At 47.2% G+C, this 19,133-nt stretch overlaps 1 protein-coding gene and 1 pseudogene across 1 annotated transcript; both read right to left on the reverse strand.

Annotated features, from left to right (window-relative positions):
• Positions 1-76: 76 nt before the first annotated feature.
• LOC121866237 lies at positions 77-485 on the reverse strand (annotated as a pseudogene).
• Positions 486-8,321: 7,836 nt separating this feature from the next.
• LOC121866238 (histone H3-like) lies at positions 8,322-16,930 on the reverse strand. Its single transcript, XM_042365850.1, has 2 exons — positions 16,532-16,930; positions 8,322-8,735 (listed from the first exon to the last, which is right to left on the reverse strand). The coding sequence occupies exons 1-2, from the start codon at positions 16,928-16,930 to the stop codon at positions 8,322-8,324; spliced, it is 813 nt and encodes a 270-aa protein (XP_042221784.1).
• Positions 16,931-19,133: the final 2,203 nt, after the last annotated feature.

The raw sequence follows: 19,133 nt of genomic DNA on the forward strand, positions 1-19,133 counted from the left end.
TTGCCCTGAGAAGGGCCGAGTTATAGATGTCTGGTAGGTTTTGTTGTGCTTTTTGTTTTTCCCCAAGGAAGAGGACTTAAGCACGCTCTCCGCGGATGCGCCGGGCCAGCTGGATGTCCTTGGGCATGATGGTAACGCGCTTGGCGTGAATGGCACACAGGTTGGTGTCCTCGAAAAGACCCACCAGGTAAGCCTCAGAGGCTTCCTGCAGAGCCATGACGGCAGACGACAGGAAGCGCAGGTCAGTCTTGAAATCCTGGGCGATCTCACGCACCAGGCGCTGGAAGGGCAGCTTCCTGATGAGTAGCTCTGTGCTCTTCTGGTAACGACGGATCTCACGAAGGGCGACGGCCCCTGGGCCGTAATGATGGGGCCTTTGATGTTCACCGGTGGCTGGGGGCGGGACTTGCGAGCTGCCCGGTGTGTTGCTCCTGTGAGCCTTGCCCAGTGGACTTGCGGCAGTTCTGTTTAGTACGGGCCATCTCGACGACGAAATAGTCAATACGGGCGGCCCGGCAGGCGGGCGGGCTTATATACAGACATTCTCCACCTCAGTGGCCACCTCATTGGCCACGAGTGCCGCATGCGTCATCCGCAAGCTACGCCCCACCTCCAAGAGGGAGGGACGGCCTTGGATGAACGATACTACCGCTGCGTCCACAGCACGCCACCTACTCCCACCAAACCGTGGGCCAAGAAACTAAACCTCCTAGTTCTCCAGAAGTTTTTCGAAGCTAATGGGATCGTGGGGGTCACCAAGGTAGAACGCCTAAAGCTCCATGGTGACATCAAGATCACCTTCGCCGAGATGGGCATGCCCGCTCAACTCGCGGAGATCCCAGACATCAACGGCATTCCTTTTAAAATGTTTGCCTTCATGTGGGACAACTTGAAGCTGGGTGTAATCTCCCACGCCGAAATTGCCCACATGGACAAAGCAGAGCTGAGTGAGCTCCTCAAGGAGCAGCAGCTCCAAGTTGTGAAGAAGCTGTCCGACACTACTGCCCTCATCGGACACCACTCCACCCTACCCAAGGAAGCTCAACTGGCGTGGGTAACTATGCCAGTCAAGCCCTACTGCAGACCGAAACGGTGTTACAAATGCCAGCACTATGGACACACTGTAAACAAGTGTGAGGCGCAGGAAGACACCTGCTCCATGTGTGGCAGCCCTGGACACCGCTACACGGCCTGCCCCAACACAGAGAAAAAATGCGTTGCCTGTGGTGGCCCACACTCCTCCGCCGACCGGACCTGCCCCAGATGGAAGGAGGAATGCAGGGTAGCCAAGGCCCGTCTTGAGAAAAAACTGAGCCACAAAGAGGCCCTCCTTGCTGTACGCTCCCAAGAAAAGAAAAAACCAGCAGTAAAGAAAAACCAAGAAAAGAAAACTCAACAGAAGCAGCCCACCACACAGAACCAAGAACACCACGTGGCCCGTGGTGCTGAAGCCCACGCGGCCAGTGGTGCTGAAGCCCACGTGGTCAACCTCTCCCTCTCTGAATTCTTCCACACCTATGAGGACTTAAAATACGAGGAAGACGAAGAAGAAGACCCAAACACAAACGAATGGACAATTCAAGAGAGCAAGAAGAGAAGGAGAGAGAGAAGAAAATCGACATCAAGCTAAGAAGACCAAGACATCCCCTCCACACAAGAAACCAAAACACAATCAAGCCGACCAAGCACTGAACATCCATTGCCCAACCCAACACGCACCTGACGCCTGACCTGACGCTTGACCTGACGCTTGACCTGACGCTTGACCTGACGCTAGCCTGGCCTTGTCTTGTCGCCTCCCTGCCGCGTCCAGCCGGGTTGTTGCTGCTGCCCCCATCTTATAATCCCTCACGCAAGCGGTGTTTAGCCACTGCATCTGTTCTCTCCTCCTAAAATTCACTTCAATCCTCCCTTTATTCTTCTCCTGAACCTCCTTCCCCCCTGTCACTAGCATTTTTCGATTCGATTCGGCGAAGCCACACCAGGACCACCTGTAGTAGCAACCACAACAACATGACGGGACGAGGCAAAGGAGGCAAGGGACTTGGAAAGGGTGGCGCCAAGCGTCATCGTAAGGTGCTTCGTGACAACATCCAGGGTATCACCAAGCCCGCCATTCGTCGTCTAGCTCGGCGTGGAGGTGTTAAACGTATATCCGGCCTTATCTACGAGGAGACCCGCGGCGTCCTCAAGGTGTTTCTGGAGAACGTCATCCGTGACGCCGTCACCCGCGTTAACGAGCACTTGTGTTAAAGACCGTCACCGCCTATGGATGCTGTGGTGTGGCGTTCTAAATGTGTGGCCGCACCCTTGCGGTTTTTTGCGGTTAACGTTCCGATGGATTTGGCGCACACCACCACCACCACCATGACAAATGAAAGGAGCACGACCCAATTTCCGGTATCCGTTATCAAATCGCTAAAGAGTTGGTTAGACACCGAGTAACCGTTGAAAAGAGTATCCAACAATACATCCTCTAATTCTGGACCGGTGGTATGAGTATAGGTTGTGTGTGAACGTTGGAACCATCATTAATTGCCGTCAGTCAGTCAGTCAACATCCACCCAACCTCCAGGTGCACCTTTCACCCAACTTCCCTGTAGCGTCACCAACCTCACCAAATGTAACCCAATGTAGTTTATAATCTATCCTAATAGCGACATACATTATAACCACGCACTATAATATTTCGGTAAGAGTAATGAGTTTCACACGCAAAGCAGTTAGCATTCATTCATACATACATACATACATACATACATAACATGCTAGTGGCAGGGGGGATTGAAGTGAATTTTAGGAGGATAGAATAGGTGCAGTGGCTAAACAGCGCTTGCGTGAAGGACTTTAAGCAGCAACTCGCCTGGATGCGGCAGGATAGAGTCAGGTCAAGTGTCCGGTGCATGTTGGGTTCCGCCATGGTTTCTCAGTGTTTGGTCGGCTTGATTGTGTGTGTTGTTTTCTTGTTTGGAGGAAATGTCTTGGTATTCTTCTTCTTAGCTTGAAGTTGATTTTCTTCTAACTCTTCTCCTCTTGTTGTTCGTCTTCCTCGTGTCTGCTATCATTCTGTAAAGACTCTCTATATGTATGTAGGTATGAGTGAGTAACAGTTGCCGGTTACAGTGATACTTCATATTCGCTGGTGTTGTACTGTATGGTTTCGGTATTTCTTAATATACAAACGGCACCGTTAGGGGATTGAGGTATTTAAAAACCAGCCTACATTACTTATATATAGAAATAAATAATGTGGCTTGGACAATAATGACGACTACTCTCTCCTACCTAACCCAAACAAGGGCTTTTCGAAAGTATACATTGGACACAATTGACTTAGTACATACATTGGTGGTTTAACAAAAGCCCTCATTAGAGAAAGGTGAAGGAGCACACAGTGAACATACAGATTAATGTTTGCACGCGTAGATCATGGAAGGTGAGATGTTGAACACCAGACACGTAGTGTAGTAACTCCCTCACAGATGGCGTTATGAGGGGCCTGATGATGTAGCAGTTACCTCACAGATGGTGTTATGAGGAAATTCACATGATGATGCTGTAGCAAAACATTCACTACGTGGTGTCGTAGCATCTTGGGGACACCACGTGGTCGACATGACTCACTCATTCAAGTGGGTGAGGTGTGGTCCCAGGCCTCTCTATCGTGGAGTCTCAGGGGAAGTATAACTGGGTACCTGGGACCTCACTGTGTGAAGGTGGTTAGCTAGCTTGGGTAAGACTCAACTGCCGAGTTGTTTTTCACTGAGTTAAGCACTGTTCATCACTATTCATCACTGGTTCCATTCCTTTGCCAAATGAGATAGTACCTTATGGCAAGAACTTGTTGATAGTCGGCTGGGGAGGAGGGTTCAGGGGAGTGAGTTGGTATGGGCCAACATATAAATAATAATAATAATAATAATAATAATTAACGGTTTATTGAAAGAGCTTGGCAGCCAGAAGACTGAAAATATACAGTTACATATTTGGGGAATGGGTTACGAATTACAAATAATATACAAGTAACATGAGTGACACAAATAAGACATATAATAACTAGCTGGGGAAAAGCTCAAACTACAGTTCATTTCAACATAGTGACAGTGCAAGGAGAAGTGTTTACTGGGAGTGAGTACACTGATTTATTACAAGTTATCGATAATTTTTACAATGGTTGGGACTGGGCTGTTCTTATAGCGATCAGTTCGTGCACGTATGGGCTGGGCTGGATGCGGTTGTGGTGTCGAAGAGCAATTCTCGGACTAGGGATCTCAGGTGGTAGTAGGAGCCGGTGTCGGGGATGGTGTAGAAGCTTCTTACCAAATTTGCAGATGAGGTCGTGGTGATGGTCAGTGAGAGTCTAAAGGGTCAGTGTGTTGAGTGCTTCTTGATATGTGGAGTAGGAAGGGTAGAGAATAATCTTGCATGGCCTCTTTTGCACTTTTTCTAGGTGTTTACGTTGTGTGGCATTTAGGGAGGAAGACCAGGTGGAGGAGGCATAGGTGAGCTTGGGAAGTATGAATGTTGTGTAAACACTGAGGAGCTCGTGTGCAGGAACACCGAGGGACTTGAGTCGGCGTAGGAGGTGGAGACAGAAACTGGAGGATTTGATAACTTCACTGACGTGTGGTTTCTAATTTAGTTTGTTGTCTATATGTATGTGTGTGTGTGTGTGTGTGTATATACTACTGTACTTTTTAGATCCTCCTACGCAACCTAACCTATTATAGTTAAGTATAGTAGGCTATACACTATTTTGTTTGTATGTGTTATAAAATGAAATTGCATGTTATTATTTTTAATATTATTATTATTAATATTATTATTATTATTAGTAGTAGTAGTAGTATTATTATTATTATTATTGTTATTATTATTACATGCTAATATAATACTTAGTTGCCCGCCAGATTTCCTCAGAGATGGGAGGAGCACATTGGCGGCGGTGTTGTTTATACTCCGCCCGATTACGGATTCCTATTCACCGAGCCAGAGCTGGCGGGCGGCGTGTTATGTGCCACGTTTTGTTTCCCATTGGGCGTACCGCTCAGCTGGGGAGTAGGAGATTTCATAAAAAGAAAGTTTGAGTGGAGAGCACACCTTTTCCTTCACATACAGTTATCTTAGACCATCTACTAGTATAATAGTTTGCACAAAAATACTCTACACTCTTTCTAGGTTATTGTTATGTTGTTTTTTTTTTTTTTGACTTCTCATCCGATTGTGCATTCAACTAATATACACTATTAGTGTGTTTATTATTATGTTTTATAGTATTATTTCGTATAATATTGGGTAACACAATTATAGTCACTAATATACACTATTAGTGTGTTTATTATTATGTTTTATAGTATTATTTCGTATAATATTGGGTAACACAATTATAGTCACTAGTATAGTTTATTATTGGGGTTTATAGCAGTTTGTGGTCTAATAGTATCATGCTTTATGAGTGGTGTTCTATGTGGTGATGATTAGGCAATAAAATATGCTTTGGGGGTTTATAGCAGTTTTTGTGGTCTACTAGTATCATGCTTTATGGGTGGTGTTCTATGTAGTGATGATTAGGCCATAAAATATGCTTTTGGTTTATTGCTAACAAAATATACTTTGCTCTACCGCTGTAGTGCAAAACATGGTGAAACTTACATACACCGTTAATAAAGTATTGATGGAAGAAGAAGAAGAAGAAGAAGAAGAAGAAGAAGAAGAAGAAGAAGAAGAAGAAGAAGAAGAAGAAGAAGAAGTACGAGGAAGAATTGTGGAAGGAATGAACAGTGAGACAATGTAAAGCCTCCGGGATGGCGGCAGCGTTTCTGTTATTAATATATAATAAGACAATAGGAAAATATGTTGTTGTCTCTACCTGTATTATTACCTTTGCGATAGCATGGTTCAATTTTGGGAGGACAGAGGAAGGAGCAGGAGGTTAGGAAGGGAGAGATAGTGTCTGTGATCCTCGGGTCACCACTCCTCGGATTGTGTCAGTTCAAGTTTAGAAGCTCCAACAACTTTCCTGAATACGAATTCGCAACCTTTCGATTTACAACAGGTACCTACTTACTGCTACAGTAGGTGAACAGGGACCAAGGGGGCTAGGAATAGTGTCCAAACAACTTGCTCCTGCCTGCCTGTGTGATGTAGTCGTGGCCACAATTAGGTTAGGATACAGACACATCTGGCAAGTTAGTAACGCTGTACCCATACCGGAACACTCAGCATGTAAACTTTGTGATACACCTTTAAAGCACTATATTATTGAATGTGACACTGTCAAAGACTTCAGGCCACCGCACTTATTGTATCTTGAACTATGTCATTACTTCATTGAGGACATTACATTCTTGCTGTTTATCCCAAATTGGCTAGCTAGCTAGCCCACACTGATTAGTCTACAATTACAATATGACTCCAATGTATGCTGCTGGTAAATGTGTACTGTCAATGAACCAGAGTGAAAATAAGGTCGCCTCCCTTGCTGCTGCTGCTAAAGCTGCTGCTGCTTCTTGCGCCCTTCTAAGTCCCGTTTAAGTCCCCCACCCCAGGCCCCCGCAGTACCCCTTCACATCTACACCATTCAAAAACATTTACACTCAATTTGCACAGAGTGTTATCCTGCAAAACGTTGATGTCGTATATTTCTCTCTTTAAGTGATATCCTGTGGCTCCGAAAGGAGCCTGTTTGGTTAGGTTGTCTTGTGTGAACGAACCTTGGGTTCTTATTTCTTCTCTGTCTTCTTTGGGAGGAGCACAGCTTGGATGTTAGGAAGGACACCCCCTTGGGCAATGGTGACTCCAGACAGGAGCTTGTTCAGCTCCTCGTCATTGCGAATGGCAAGCTGAAGATGACGCGGGATAATGCGGGTCTTCTTGTTGTCGCGGGCGGCGTTACCGGCCAGCTCGAGCACTTCTGCTGCCAGGTACTCCATGACGGCTGCAAGGTACACAGGGGCACCTGCACCAACGCGCTCAGCATAGTTGCCCTTACGCAAGAGACGGTGGATTCTACCCACGGGGAACTGGAGTCCGGCCCTGCTAGAACGGGACTTTGACTTGCCCTTCACTTTGCCTCCCTTGCCGCGTCCTGACATGTTGCTGCTGCCGCTTTTCGTGATAGGAGTTAAATTTCCGCCCGCCACCTTGGTCTTTTATACCAAGCTCAGGATCAGGCCAGGTGGCCGTCTCGCGGACCCAACCAATGTAAGAGAGCCGTAGCTGCAGCCAGTCTGATCCTGAGCGGCCCGCTCGGTATATAAGGAAAAGTTAGTCGGGCCAGTTTTCAATTCTCTCGCTCCGCGCCACGAGTAACTGTGCCGCCATGCCTCCCAAAACTTCCGGAAAGGCTGCCAAGAAGGCTGGAAAGGCCCAGAAGGCCATTGCCAAGGGTGACCAGAAGAAGAAGCGCAGGAGGAAGGAAAGCTACAGCATCTACATCTACAAGGTACTGAAGCAAGTGCACCCCGACACAGGAGTCTCCTCCAAAGCTATGTCCATCATGAACTCTTTCGTGAACGACATCTTCGAGCGCATCGCCGCCGAGGCTTCCCGCCTGGCGCACTACAACAAACGCTCCACCATTACAAGTCGGGAAATCCAGACAGCTGTCCGACTCTTGCTGCCCGGTGAACTGGCCAAGCATGCCGTGTCTGAGGGCACCAAGGCTGTCACCAAGTACACCTCTTCCAAGTAAGAGGTTACTTGTGCACAACAAACACGCCATCCCACTACTACAACTTAATCGGCTCCATCGGAGCCACAGTTACATGTTAAAGAGACAGTTACCGACAGTGATATATTGAGAGGGAAATAAAAAAAATAAAATTATAATAATCTGCATTCTCTATTGGCGTAGAAACAGGACTAAATCGAAACATAATAAATAAATAAATAAATTCTGCGTGGAGTACTTTTACACCCACTGCAAAGTGACATACATGGAGTGTGTTTAGGCTTCATTTCTTGTTTGCAGCATGCCTATTTCATGTAAAAAAAATTTTTATTTTATTTTATTGTATGTTCTTTTATTTTATTTATTTCTTTACTTACTTATTCTTTATATATTTATTTGTTACTAGCTCTTGTTTGTTGCACCCACCCACCTCCCGAATTGATGACCTACTATACAATCGTACCTCCACGAATGTTACCAACTTACCGTTAGGCGATTTGGGTAACCGAAATTAACGCTCTCCGACCACCAACCATTTCGATTGTCATGAAAATTATCTTCAGAACCGTTCTTTGGCCCTGAGAAGGGCCGAGTTATAGATGTCTGGTAGGTTTTGTTGTGCTTTTTGTTTTTCCCCAAGGAAGAGGACTTAAGCACGCTCTCCGCGGATGCGCCGGGCCAGCTGGATGTCCTGGGGCATGATGGTAACGCGCTTGGCGTGAATGGCACACAGGTTGGTGTCCTCGAAAAGACCCACCAGGTAAGCCTCAGAGGCTTCCTGCAGAGCCATGACGGCAGACGACTGGAAGCGCAGGTCAGTCTTGAAATCCTGGGCGATCTCACGCACCAGGCGCTGGAAGGGCAGCTTCCTGATGAGTAGCTCTGTGCTCTTCTGGTAACGACGGATCTCACGAAGGGCGACGGTCCCGGGCCTGTAACGATGGGGCTTCTTGACACCACCGGTGGCTGGGGCGGACTTGCGAGCTGCCTTGGTGGCAAGCTGCTTCCGTGGAGCCTTGCCTCCAGTGGACTTGCGGGCAGTCTGTTTAGTACGGGCCATCTCGACGACGAAATAGTCAATACGGGCGGCCCGGCAGGCGGGCGGGCTTATATACAGACATTCTCCACCTCAGTGGCCACCTCATTGGCCACGAGTGCCGCATGCGTCATCCGCAAGCTACGCCCCACCTCCAAGAGGGAGGGACGGCCTTGGACGAACGATACTACCGCTGCGTCCACAGCACGCCACCTACTCCCACCAAACCGTGGGCGAAGCCACACTCTCTCTCCCTCACCATGAACGGATACGAGTTTGTTAACGTGGCGCGGATACGTCCGGACACGCCGACCTGCCCCAAGAAACTAAACCTCCTAGTTCTCCAGAAGTTTTTCGAAGCTAATGGGATCGTGGGGTTAACGCCCAAAGTTCCATAGACATCATCACTCGCTGAGCGCACCAACAACTCGCGGAGATCCCAGACATCAACGGCATTCCTTTTAAAATGTTTGCCTTCATGTGGGACAACTTGAAGCTGGGTGTAATCTCCCACGCCGAAATTGCCCACATGGACAAAGCAGAGCTGAGTGAGCCCCTCAAGGAGCAGCAGCTCCAAGTTGTGAAGAAGCTGTCCGACACCACTGCCCTCATCGGACACCACTCCACCCACCAGCAGAAGCCTGCACCGTGTGTGGGTAATCATGCCAATGTGCTTCCCACGTGACCGCAACAAGTGTGTTGGGCATTGCAGATGATAAGGACAAGGGAGGGAGCAGGAACACACCTGCCTCCAGGCGTGGCAAGCCCCTGACACGCTTTTACACGGCCTGCCCCAACATGGAGAAAAATGCGTTGCTTGTGGTGGCCCACTCCTCCGCCGACCTGGACACTACCAGATACGGAGGACGCAGGTATAAGGCCTGCCTGAGAAAAACTGCTGAGCAAGGCAAGAGGCCTCCTTGCTGCATTGCCCCAAGAAAAGAAAACAGCAGTGAAGAAAAACCAAGAGAGAGCAAGAAAACTCAATGAAGCAGCCCACCACATAGAACTAAGAACACCACGTGGCCTGTGCTGGAAGTCACGGCCAGTGGTGCTGAAGCCCACGGTCAACCTCTGAATTTCTTCCACACCTGGCGAGGGGACTTAAAAAGTTGACGAGGGAAGACGAACAAGAAGACCCAAACACAAACGAATGGACAATACAAGAGAGCAAGAAGAGAAGGAGAGAGAGAAGAAAATCGACATCAAGCTAAGAAGACCAAGACATCCCCTCCACACAAGAAACCAAAACACAATCAAGCCGACCAAGCACTGAACATCCATTGCCCAACCCAACACGCACCTGACGCCTGACCTGACGCTTGACCTGACGCTTGACCTGACGCTAGCCTGGCCTTGTCTTGTCGCCTCCCTGCCGCGTCCAGCCGGGTTGTTGCTGCTGCTCCCATCTTATAATCCCTCACGCAAGCGGTGTTTAGCCACTGCATCTGTTCTCTCCTCCTAAAATTCACTTCAATCCTCCCTTTATTCTTCTCCCGAACCTCCTTCCCCCCTGTCACTAGCATTTTTCGATTCGATTCGGCGAAGCCACACCAGGACCACCTGTAGTAGCAACCACAACAACATGACTGGACGAGGCAAAGGAGGCAAGGGACTTGGAGAGGGTGGCGCCAAGCGTCATCGTAAGGTGCTTCGTGACAACATCCAGGGTATCACCAAGCCCGCCATTCGTCGTCTAGCTCGGCGTGGAGGTGTTAAACGTATATCCGGCCTCATCTACGAGGAGACCCGCGGCGTCCTCAAGGTGTTTCTGGAGAACGTCATCCGTGACGCCGTCACCTACACCGAGCACGCAAAAAGGAAGACCGTCACCGCCATGGATGTGGTGTATGCCCTGAAACGGCCGGGCCGCACCCTTTATGGTTTTGGTGGTTAATCAACCTGATGGACGGGCGCACACCACCACCACCACCACGACAAACAAATATACGGACCTAATTTTAGGTCCACATTTAAATCGCTAAAGAGTTGGTTAGACACTGAGTAAATCGTTGAAAATATATCCAATAACATGATCCTCTCTAATTCTGGACTTGTGGTATGAGTATAGGTTGTGTGTGAACGTGTTGGAACCACTTCCTAATAATTGTCAGTCAGTCAGTCAACATCCACCTAACCTCCAGGTACCTCACCTAACTTCCTGTAGCGTCACCGAACCTCACGAACTGTAACCCAATGTAGTTTATAATCTATCCTAACATGACATAACATAACCACGCACTATATTACTTCGGTAAGAGTAATGAGTTTTAATACGCAAAGTTGCAGTTAGCATTCATTCATACATACATACATACATACATAACATGCTAGTGGCAGGGGGGATTGAAGTGAATTTTAGGAGGATAGAATAGGTGCAGTGGCTAAACAGCGCTTGCGTGAGGGACTTTAAGCAGCAACTCGCCTGGATGCGGCAGGATAGAGTCAGGTCAAGCGTCCGGTGCATGTTGGGTTCCGCCATGGTTTCTCAGTGTTTGGTCGGCTTGATTGTGTGTGTGTTGTTTTCTTGTTTGGAGGAAATGTCTGGGTATTCTTCTTCTTAGCTTGAAGTTGATTTTCTTCTAACTCTTCTCCTCTTGTTGTTCGTCTTCCCCGTGTCTGCTATCATTCTGTAAAGACTCTATATATGTATGTAGGTATGAGTGAGTAACAGTTGCCGGTTACAGTGATACTTCATATTCGCTGGTGTTGTACTGTATGGCTTCGGTATTTCTTAATATACAAACGGCACCGTTAGGGGATTGAGGTATTTAAAAACCAGCCTACATTACTTATATATAGAAATAAATAATGGGGCTTGGACAATAATGACGACTACTCTCTCCTACCTAACCCAAACAAGGGCTTTTCGAAAGTATACATTGGACACAATTGACTTAGTACATACATTGGTGGTTTAACAAAAGCCCTCATTAGAGAAAGGTGAAGGAGCACACAGTGAACATACAGATTAATGTTTGCACGCATAGATCATGTAAGGTGAGGTGTTGAACACCAGACACGTAGTGTAGTAACTCCCTCACAGATGGCGTTATGAGGGGCCTGAGGATGTAGCAGTTACCTCACAGATGGTGTTATGAGGAACTTCACATGATGATGCTGTAGCAAAACATTCACTACGTGGTGTCGTAGCATCTTGGGGACCACGTGGTCGACATGACTCACTCATTCAAGTGGGTGAGGTGTGGTCCCAGGCCTCTCTATCGTGGAGTCTCCGGGGAAGTATAACTGGGTACCTGGGACCTCACTGTGTGAAGGTGGTTAGCTAGCTTGGGTAAGACTCAACTGCCGAGTTGTTTTTCACTGAGTTAAGCACTGTTCACCACTATTCATCACTGGTTCCATTCCTTTGCCAAATGAGATAGTACCTTATGGCAAGAACTTGTTGATAGTCCGGTGGGGAGGAGGGTTCAGGGGAGTGAGTTGGTATGGGCCAACATATAAATAATAATAATAATAATAATAATAATATTTAACGGTTTATTGAAAGAGCTTGGCAGCCAGAAGGCTGAAAATATACAGTTACATATTTGGGGAATGGGTTACGAATTACAAATAATATACAAGTAACATGAGTGACACAAATAAGACATATAATAACTAGCTGGGGAAAAGCTCAAACTACAGTTCATTTCAACATAGTGACAGTGCAAGGAGTAGTGTTTACTGGGAGTGAGTACACTGATTTATTACAAGTTATCGATAATTTTTACAATGGTTGGGACTGGGCTGTTCTTATAGCGATCAGTTCGTGCACGTATGGGCTGGGCTGGATGGATGATATCAGTAATTGGATAGGGATCTCAGTGGTAATGGGAGCATTGTCGAGGATGGTGTAGCTTCTTGGAAATTGCAGGAATGGTTGTGGTGATGTCAGTGAGAATCTGGGTCAGTGTGTTGGGCACTAATATGGAGTGGGAAGGTGAATAATCCTGGCCTCTTTTCAGGTATTTACAGTGCAGGAGGAAGACCATGGAGGGCATAGGTGAAGCAGAGATGTGATCTTTGAGCTCATGTGCAGGACCACCGAGGGACTTGAGTCGGCGTAGGAGGTGGAGACGGAAACTGGAGGATTTGATAACTTCACTGACGTGTGGTTTCTAATTTAGTTTGTTGTCTATATGTATGTGTGTGTGTGTGTGTGTGTGTGTGTGTGTGTGTGTGTGTGTGTGTGTATACTACTGTACTTTTTAGATCCTCCTACGCAACCTAACCTATTATAGTTAAGTATAGTAGGCTATACACTATTTTGTTAGTATGTGTTATAAAATGAAATTGCATGTTATTATTATTAATATTATTATTATTAATATTATTAGTATTATTATTAGTAGTAGTATTATTATTATTATTATTATTGTTATTATTATTACATGCTAATATAATACTAAGTTGCCCGCCAGATTTCCTCAGAGATGGGAGGAGCACATTGGCGGCGGTGTTGTTTATACTCCGCCCGATTACTGATTCCTATTCACCGAGCCAGGGCTGGCGGGCGGCGTGTTATGTGCCACGTTTTGTTTCCCATTGGGCGTACCGCTCAGCTGGGGAGTAGGAGATTTCATAAAAAGAAAGTTTGAGTGGAGAGCACACCTTTTCCTTCACATACAGTTATCTTAGACCATCTACTAGTATAATAGTTTGCACAAAAATACTCTACACTCTTTCTAGGTTATTGTTATGTTGTTTTTTTTTTTTTGACTTCTCATCAGATTGTGCATTCAACTAATATACACTATTAGTGTGTTTATTATTATGTTTTATAGTATTATTTCGTATAATATTGGGTAACACAATTATAGTCACTAATATACACTATTAGTGTGTTTATTATTATGTTTTATAGTATTATTTCGTATAATATTGGGTAACACAATTATAGTCACTCGTATAGTTTATTATTGGGGTTTATAGCAGTTTGTGGTCTAATAGTATCATGCTTTATGAGTGGTGTTCTATGTAGTGATGATTAGGCAATAAAATATGCTTTGGGTGTTTATAGCAGTTTTTGTGGTCTACTAGTATCATGCTTTATGGGTGGTGTTCTATGTAGTGATGATTAGGCCATAAAATATGCTTTTGGTTTATTGCTAACAAAATATACTTTGCTCTACCGCTGTCGTGCAAAACATGGTGAAACTTACATACACCGTTAATAAAGTATTCATGGAAGAAGAAGAAGAAGAAGAAGAAGAAGAAGAAGAAGAAGAAGAAGAAGAAGAAGAAGAAGAAGAAGAAGTACGAGGAAGAATTGTGGAGGGAATGAACAGTGAGACAATATAAAGCCTCCGGGATGGCGGCAGCGTTTCTGTTATTAATATATAATAAGACAATAGGAAAATATGTTGTTGTCTCTACCTGTATTATTACCTTTGCGATAGCATGGTTCAATTTGGGGAGGACAGAGGAAGGAGCAGGAGGTTAGGAAGGGAGAGATAGTGTCTGTGATCCTCGGGTCACCACTCCTCGGATTGTGTCAGTTCAAGTTTAGAAGCTCCAACAACTTTCCCTGAATACGAATTCGCAACCTTTCGATTTACAACAGGTACCTACTTACTGCTACAGTAGGTGAACAGGGACCAAGGGGGCGAGGAATAGTGTCCAAACAACTTGCTCCTGCCTGCCTGTGTGATGTAGTCGTGGCCACAATTAGGTTAGGATACAGACACATCTGGCAAGTTAGTAACGCTGTACCCATACCGGAACACTCAGCATGTAAACTTTGTGATACACCTTTAAAGCACTATATTATTGAATGTGACACTGTCAAAGACTTCAGGCCACCTCACTTATTGTATCTTAGACATTCTTTATTAGCTAATGGCTACTGATAGTCTTGATTACCAATATATTTAATGTATGCTGCTGGTAAATGTGTACTGTCAATGAACCAGAGTGAAAATAAGGTCGCCTCCCTTCCTGCTGCTGCTGCTAAAGCTGCTGCTGCTTCTTGCGCCCTTCTAAGTCCCGTTTAAGTCCCCCACCCCAGGCCCCCGCAGTACCCCTTCACATCTACACCATTCAAAAACATTTACACTCAATTTGCACAGAGTGTTATCCTGCAAAACGTTGATGTCGTATATTTCTCTCTTTAAGTGATATCCTGTGGCTCCGAAAGGAGCCTGTTTGGTTAGGTTGTCTTGTGTGAACGAACCTTGGGTTCTTATTTCTTCTCTGTCTTCTTGAGGAGGAGCACAGCTTGGATGTTAGGAAGGACACCCCCTTGGGCAATGGTGACTCCAGACAGGAGCTTGTTCAGCTCCTCGTCATTGCGAATGGCAAGCTGAAGATGACGCGGGATAATGCGGGTCTTCTTGTTGTCGCGGGCGGCGTTACCGGCCAGCTCGAGCACTTCTGCTGCCAGGTACTCCATGACGGCTGCAAGGTACACAGGTGCACCTGCACCAACCCGCTCAGCATAGTTGCCTTTACGCAAGAGACGGTGGATCCTACCCACGGGGAACTGGAGTCCGGCCCTGCTAGAACGGGACTTTGACTTGCCCTTCACCTTGCCTCCCTTGCCGCGTCCTGACATGTTGCTGCTGCTGCTTTTCGTGATTGGAGTTAAATTTCCGCCCGCCACCTTGGTCTTTTATACCAAGCTCAGGATCAGGCCAGGTGGCCGTCTCGCGGACCCAACCAATGTAAGAGAGCCGTAGCTGCAGCCAGTCTGATCCTGAGCGGCCCGCTCGGTATATAAGGAAAAGTTAGTCGGGCCAGTTTTCAATTCTCTCGCTCCGCGCCACGAGTAACTGTGCCGCCATGCCTCCCAAAACTTCCGGAAAGGCTGCCAAGAAGGCTGGAAAGGCCCAGAAGGCCATTGCCCAGGGTGACAAGAAGAAGAAGCGCAGGAGGAAGGAAAGCTACAGCATCTACATCTACAAGGTACTGAAGCAAGTGCACCCCGACACAGGAGTCTCCTCCAAAGCTATGTCCATCATGAACTCTTTCGTGAACAACATCTTCGAGCGCATCGCTGCCGAGGCTTCCCGCCTGGCGCACTACAACAAACGCTCCACCATTACAAGTCGGGAAATCCAGACAGCTGTCCGACTCTTGCTGCCCGGTGAACTGGCCAAGCATGCCGTGTCTGAGGGCACCAAGGCTGTCACCAAGTACACCTCTTCCAAGTAAGAGGTTACTTGTGCACAACAAACACGCCATCCCACTACTACAACTTAATCGTCTCCATCGGAGCCACAGTTACATGTTAAAGAGACAGTTACCGACAGTGATATATTGAGAGGGAAATAAAAAAATAAAAAAATTATAATAATCTGCATTCTCTATTGGCGTAGAAACCGGACTAAATCGAAACATAATAAATAAATAAATAAATTCTGCGTGGAGTACTTTTACACCCACTGCAAAGTGACATACATGGAGTGTGTTTGGGCTTCATTTCATGTTTGCAGCACGCCTAATTCATGTAAACAATTTATTTTATTTTATTGTATTTTATTGTATTTTCTTTTATTTTATTGTATTTTCTTTTATTTTATTTATTTATTTACTTACTTATTCTTTATACATTTATTTGTTACTAGCTCTTGTTTGTTGCACCCACCCACCTCCCGAATTGATGACCTACTATACATTCGTGCCTGCACGAATGTTACCAACTTACCGTTAGGCGATTTGGGTAACCGAAATTAACGCTCTCCTACCACCAACCATTTCGATGGTCATGAAAATTATCTTCAGAACAGTTCTTTGGCCCTGAGAAGGGCCGAGTTATAGATGTCTGGTAGGTTTTGTTGTGCTTTTTCTTTTTCCCCAAGGAAGAGGACTTAAGCACGCTCTCCGCGGATGCGCCGGGCCAGCTGGATGTCCTTGGGCATGATGGTAACGCGCTTGGCGTGAATGGCACACAGGTTGGTGTCCTCGAAAAGACCCACCAGGTAAGCCTCAGAGGCTTCCTGCAGAGCCATGACGGCAGACGACTGGAAGCGCAGGTCAGTCTTGAAATCCTGGGCGATCTCACGCACCAGGAGCTGGAAGGGCAGCTTCCTGATGAGTAGCTCTGTGCTCTTCTGGTAACGACGGATCTCACGAAGGGCGACGGTTCCGGGCCTGTAACGATGGGGCTTCTTGACACCACCAGTGGCTGGGGCGGACTTGCGAGCTGCCTTGGCAGCAAGCTGCTTCCGTGGAGCCTTGCCTCCAGTGGACTTGCGGGCAGTCTGTTTAGTACGGGCCATCTCGACGACGAAATAGTAAATACGGGTGGCCGGGTTGTTGTTGTTGTTGAGATTGTCGGACCGTAGTCCGACACGGGCCTTTGCCTACAGGCGGCCCGTTTGGTGGTTCCGGCTGGAGCTCCTGGAGCAGCCAGACCGGATTGGGATTAGAGGTTGTCCCACCTGCAGATTGGAAGGATACTGCAGGTTGCAAGTGTGAGCGGACCCCCGATCAGTGGACGCTTACCACCAACCCCCACTCTTGGACGTGGTCAGTTTCGGAGTGGCGCGCCCCCCGAACTGGGGTCCGCACTTGCTGGGAGAGGATGCTTTCTAAGCTATCTGGGTGGTGAGTATCATGTGATGACCCGGAGTAGGTGGTGAATGTGGTCTGTATGGGCCTTTCGGGTTAGAGTGGCCGCTGGTGTTGTGTGTGTTTCTTGGGAGATTTGAGTTCTGTTTCGGAGGCTTTGTGTGACCTCGCAATCGAGGAGATAGTGTTCAAGTGGGTTGGCTGCTGGCTCCTGACAGTAGGTGCATTCCATGACGTCATTTCCGATCATCTGCCAGGAGCACTTGTACCCTAGTCGTAGTCGGTGAAGGCTGACTTGGGTTTGTCTTGGAGTTTTCTTGTCAGCGAAAGGTGGTTCTCCTTTTGTGGCCGCCAGGTACCATTTGGCTGATTGGGAACCAGCGTTGAGTGCATGAAGGAAGCTCTTTTTGATGTGGAGCTTGGTAGTCTTTCTGAGGTGATTCTTGATCTGTTGCACACTTGCTGGAACTTGGATGTGTACGCTCCTAGAACGTGTAGCTGCCTTGGCTGCTTCGTCTGCCACGTCGTTTCCTCCGATCCCTACATGACTGGGAATCCAGTGTAAGACGACTGGTCGGTTTTGGCTTTGGAATTCCTGTAGCTGTGCGAGGATCGAGGTGATGATGTGAACGTTGTCTCTTGGTTGACTGTGTTGCAGCGCTTGCATGGCCGATTTCGAGTCTGTGTGAATTATGATGGACTTGTTGTGTTGTGTTGCAGCGTGTTGTAGGGCCTTTGAGATTGCTACCAGTTCTGTTTGTAGGGTGGAGCAGTCGTTGGAAAGTCTCCATTGGAGGGTCTGACCTTGGGTGTAGAAGGCCGCTCCGGATCTATGATGTTTTGGGTCCACCGAGCCGTCTGTGAAGTATGATGCTGCATCAACATGTCTAAGAAGATATTTTATAACAATATGAAGATATTTTGGAGTCTCCTTCTGGAGGTTGACACCTGCTCCTTGAGTCAGAGGTGCGAATTTGGAAGTCGTATGGCTGGTGGAGGGCTCCATGGTGGAGGTGGCAACCATGTCTCGTAATGTGTCTTGGTTGTTCTTGACGAGTGGTTCTGCTTGCAGGTGTCGGATGACCTCGCTTGCCTCGTGCGACCAGGTGGCCCCTCGCACTCTGTGGTCGAGGTGGAGGGAGGCACTGATTCGAATCTTGGCAACTGTGGGCTTGTCTGCTCTACAGATTTTGGCGAGGAGACCGGCTGTCACCTGCTTGACTCGGACTGCCAGGGGTGGTAGTTCGGTTTCCATTTGCAGATTGCAAATTCTGGTCCACATGGGTGCTCCGAGCATGGTCCTGAGAGCATTGTTTTGAATGACTTCTAGCTTAGCTATTTGGTCTTCTCTCAGTCCAATGAGTGCTGGGGCACTGTAATCTACCAGCGATCTGATGGCGGCTGTGTAGTAGGCTTTGAGCACATGAAGGTTTGCTCCTGCGGATTTGCTGGTGAGCGACCTCATTATATTGTGTCTGCTCTTCGTCCTGTGCCTGAGATACTCGAGTTGCGGCTTGAAGGTGAGTTTCTGGTCAAACCAGATTCCAAGACACTGGTGGGCGTTGGTCCAGACTACCAGCGTGTTTTGTATGGAGAGCATCTTTTCTGGTGTGTCTGTGCAGATGGCCATCGCTTTCGACTTGGCTGGATTTATCTTGAGTCCAAGTCTGTTGCACTCCTCTTCTATAAGTTGGAGTGCGTGTTGTGTGTTGGCTAGTCTGTTCGATCCTCTTACTATAAGCTGTAAGTCGTCTGCATAGCATAGGAGCTTGGCTGTTTGTCTGAAGGGAAGTTTGACTAGATTTTCCATCAGGACGTTGAACAGCAGTGGACTGAGGATGCCTCCTTGTGGGGTTCCGTTTTCATGGACCCTGTAGCTTGAGGTTGCTCCCTGAAAGCGTACTCGTGCTT

Source organism: Homarus americanus, unplaced genomic scaffold (assembly GCF_018991925.1).
Source record: "Homarus americanus isolate GMGI-L3 unplaced genomic scaffold, GMGI_Hamer_2.0 scaffold24262, whole genome shotgun sequence".
Classification (NCBI taxonomy): Eukaryota; Metazoa; Arthropoda; class Malacostraca; order Decapoda; family Nephropidae; genus Homarus; species Homarus americanus.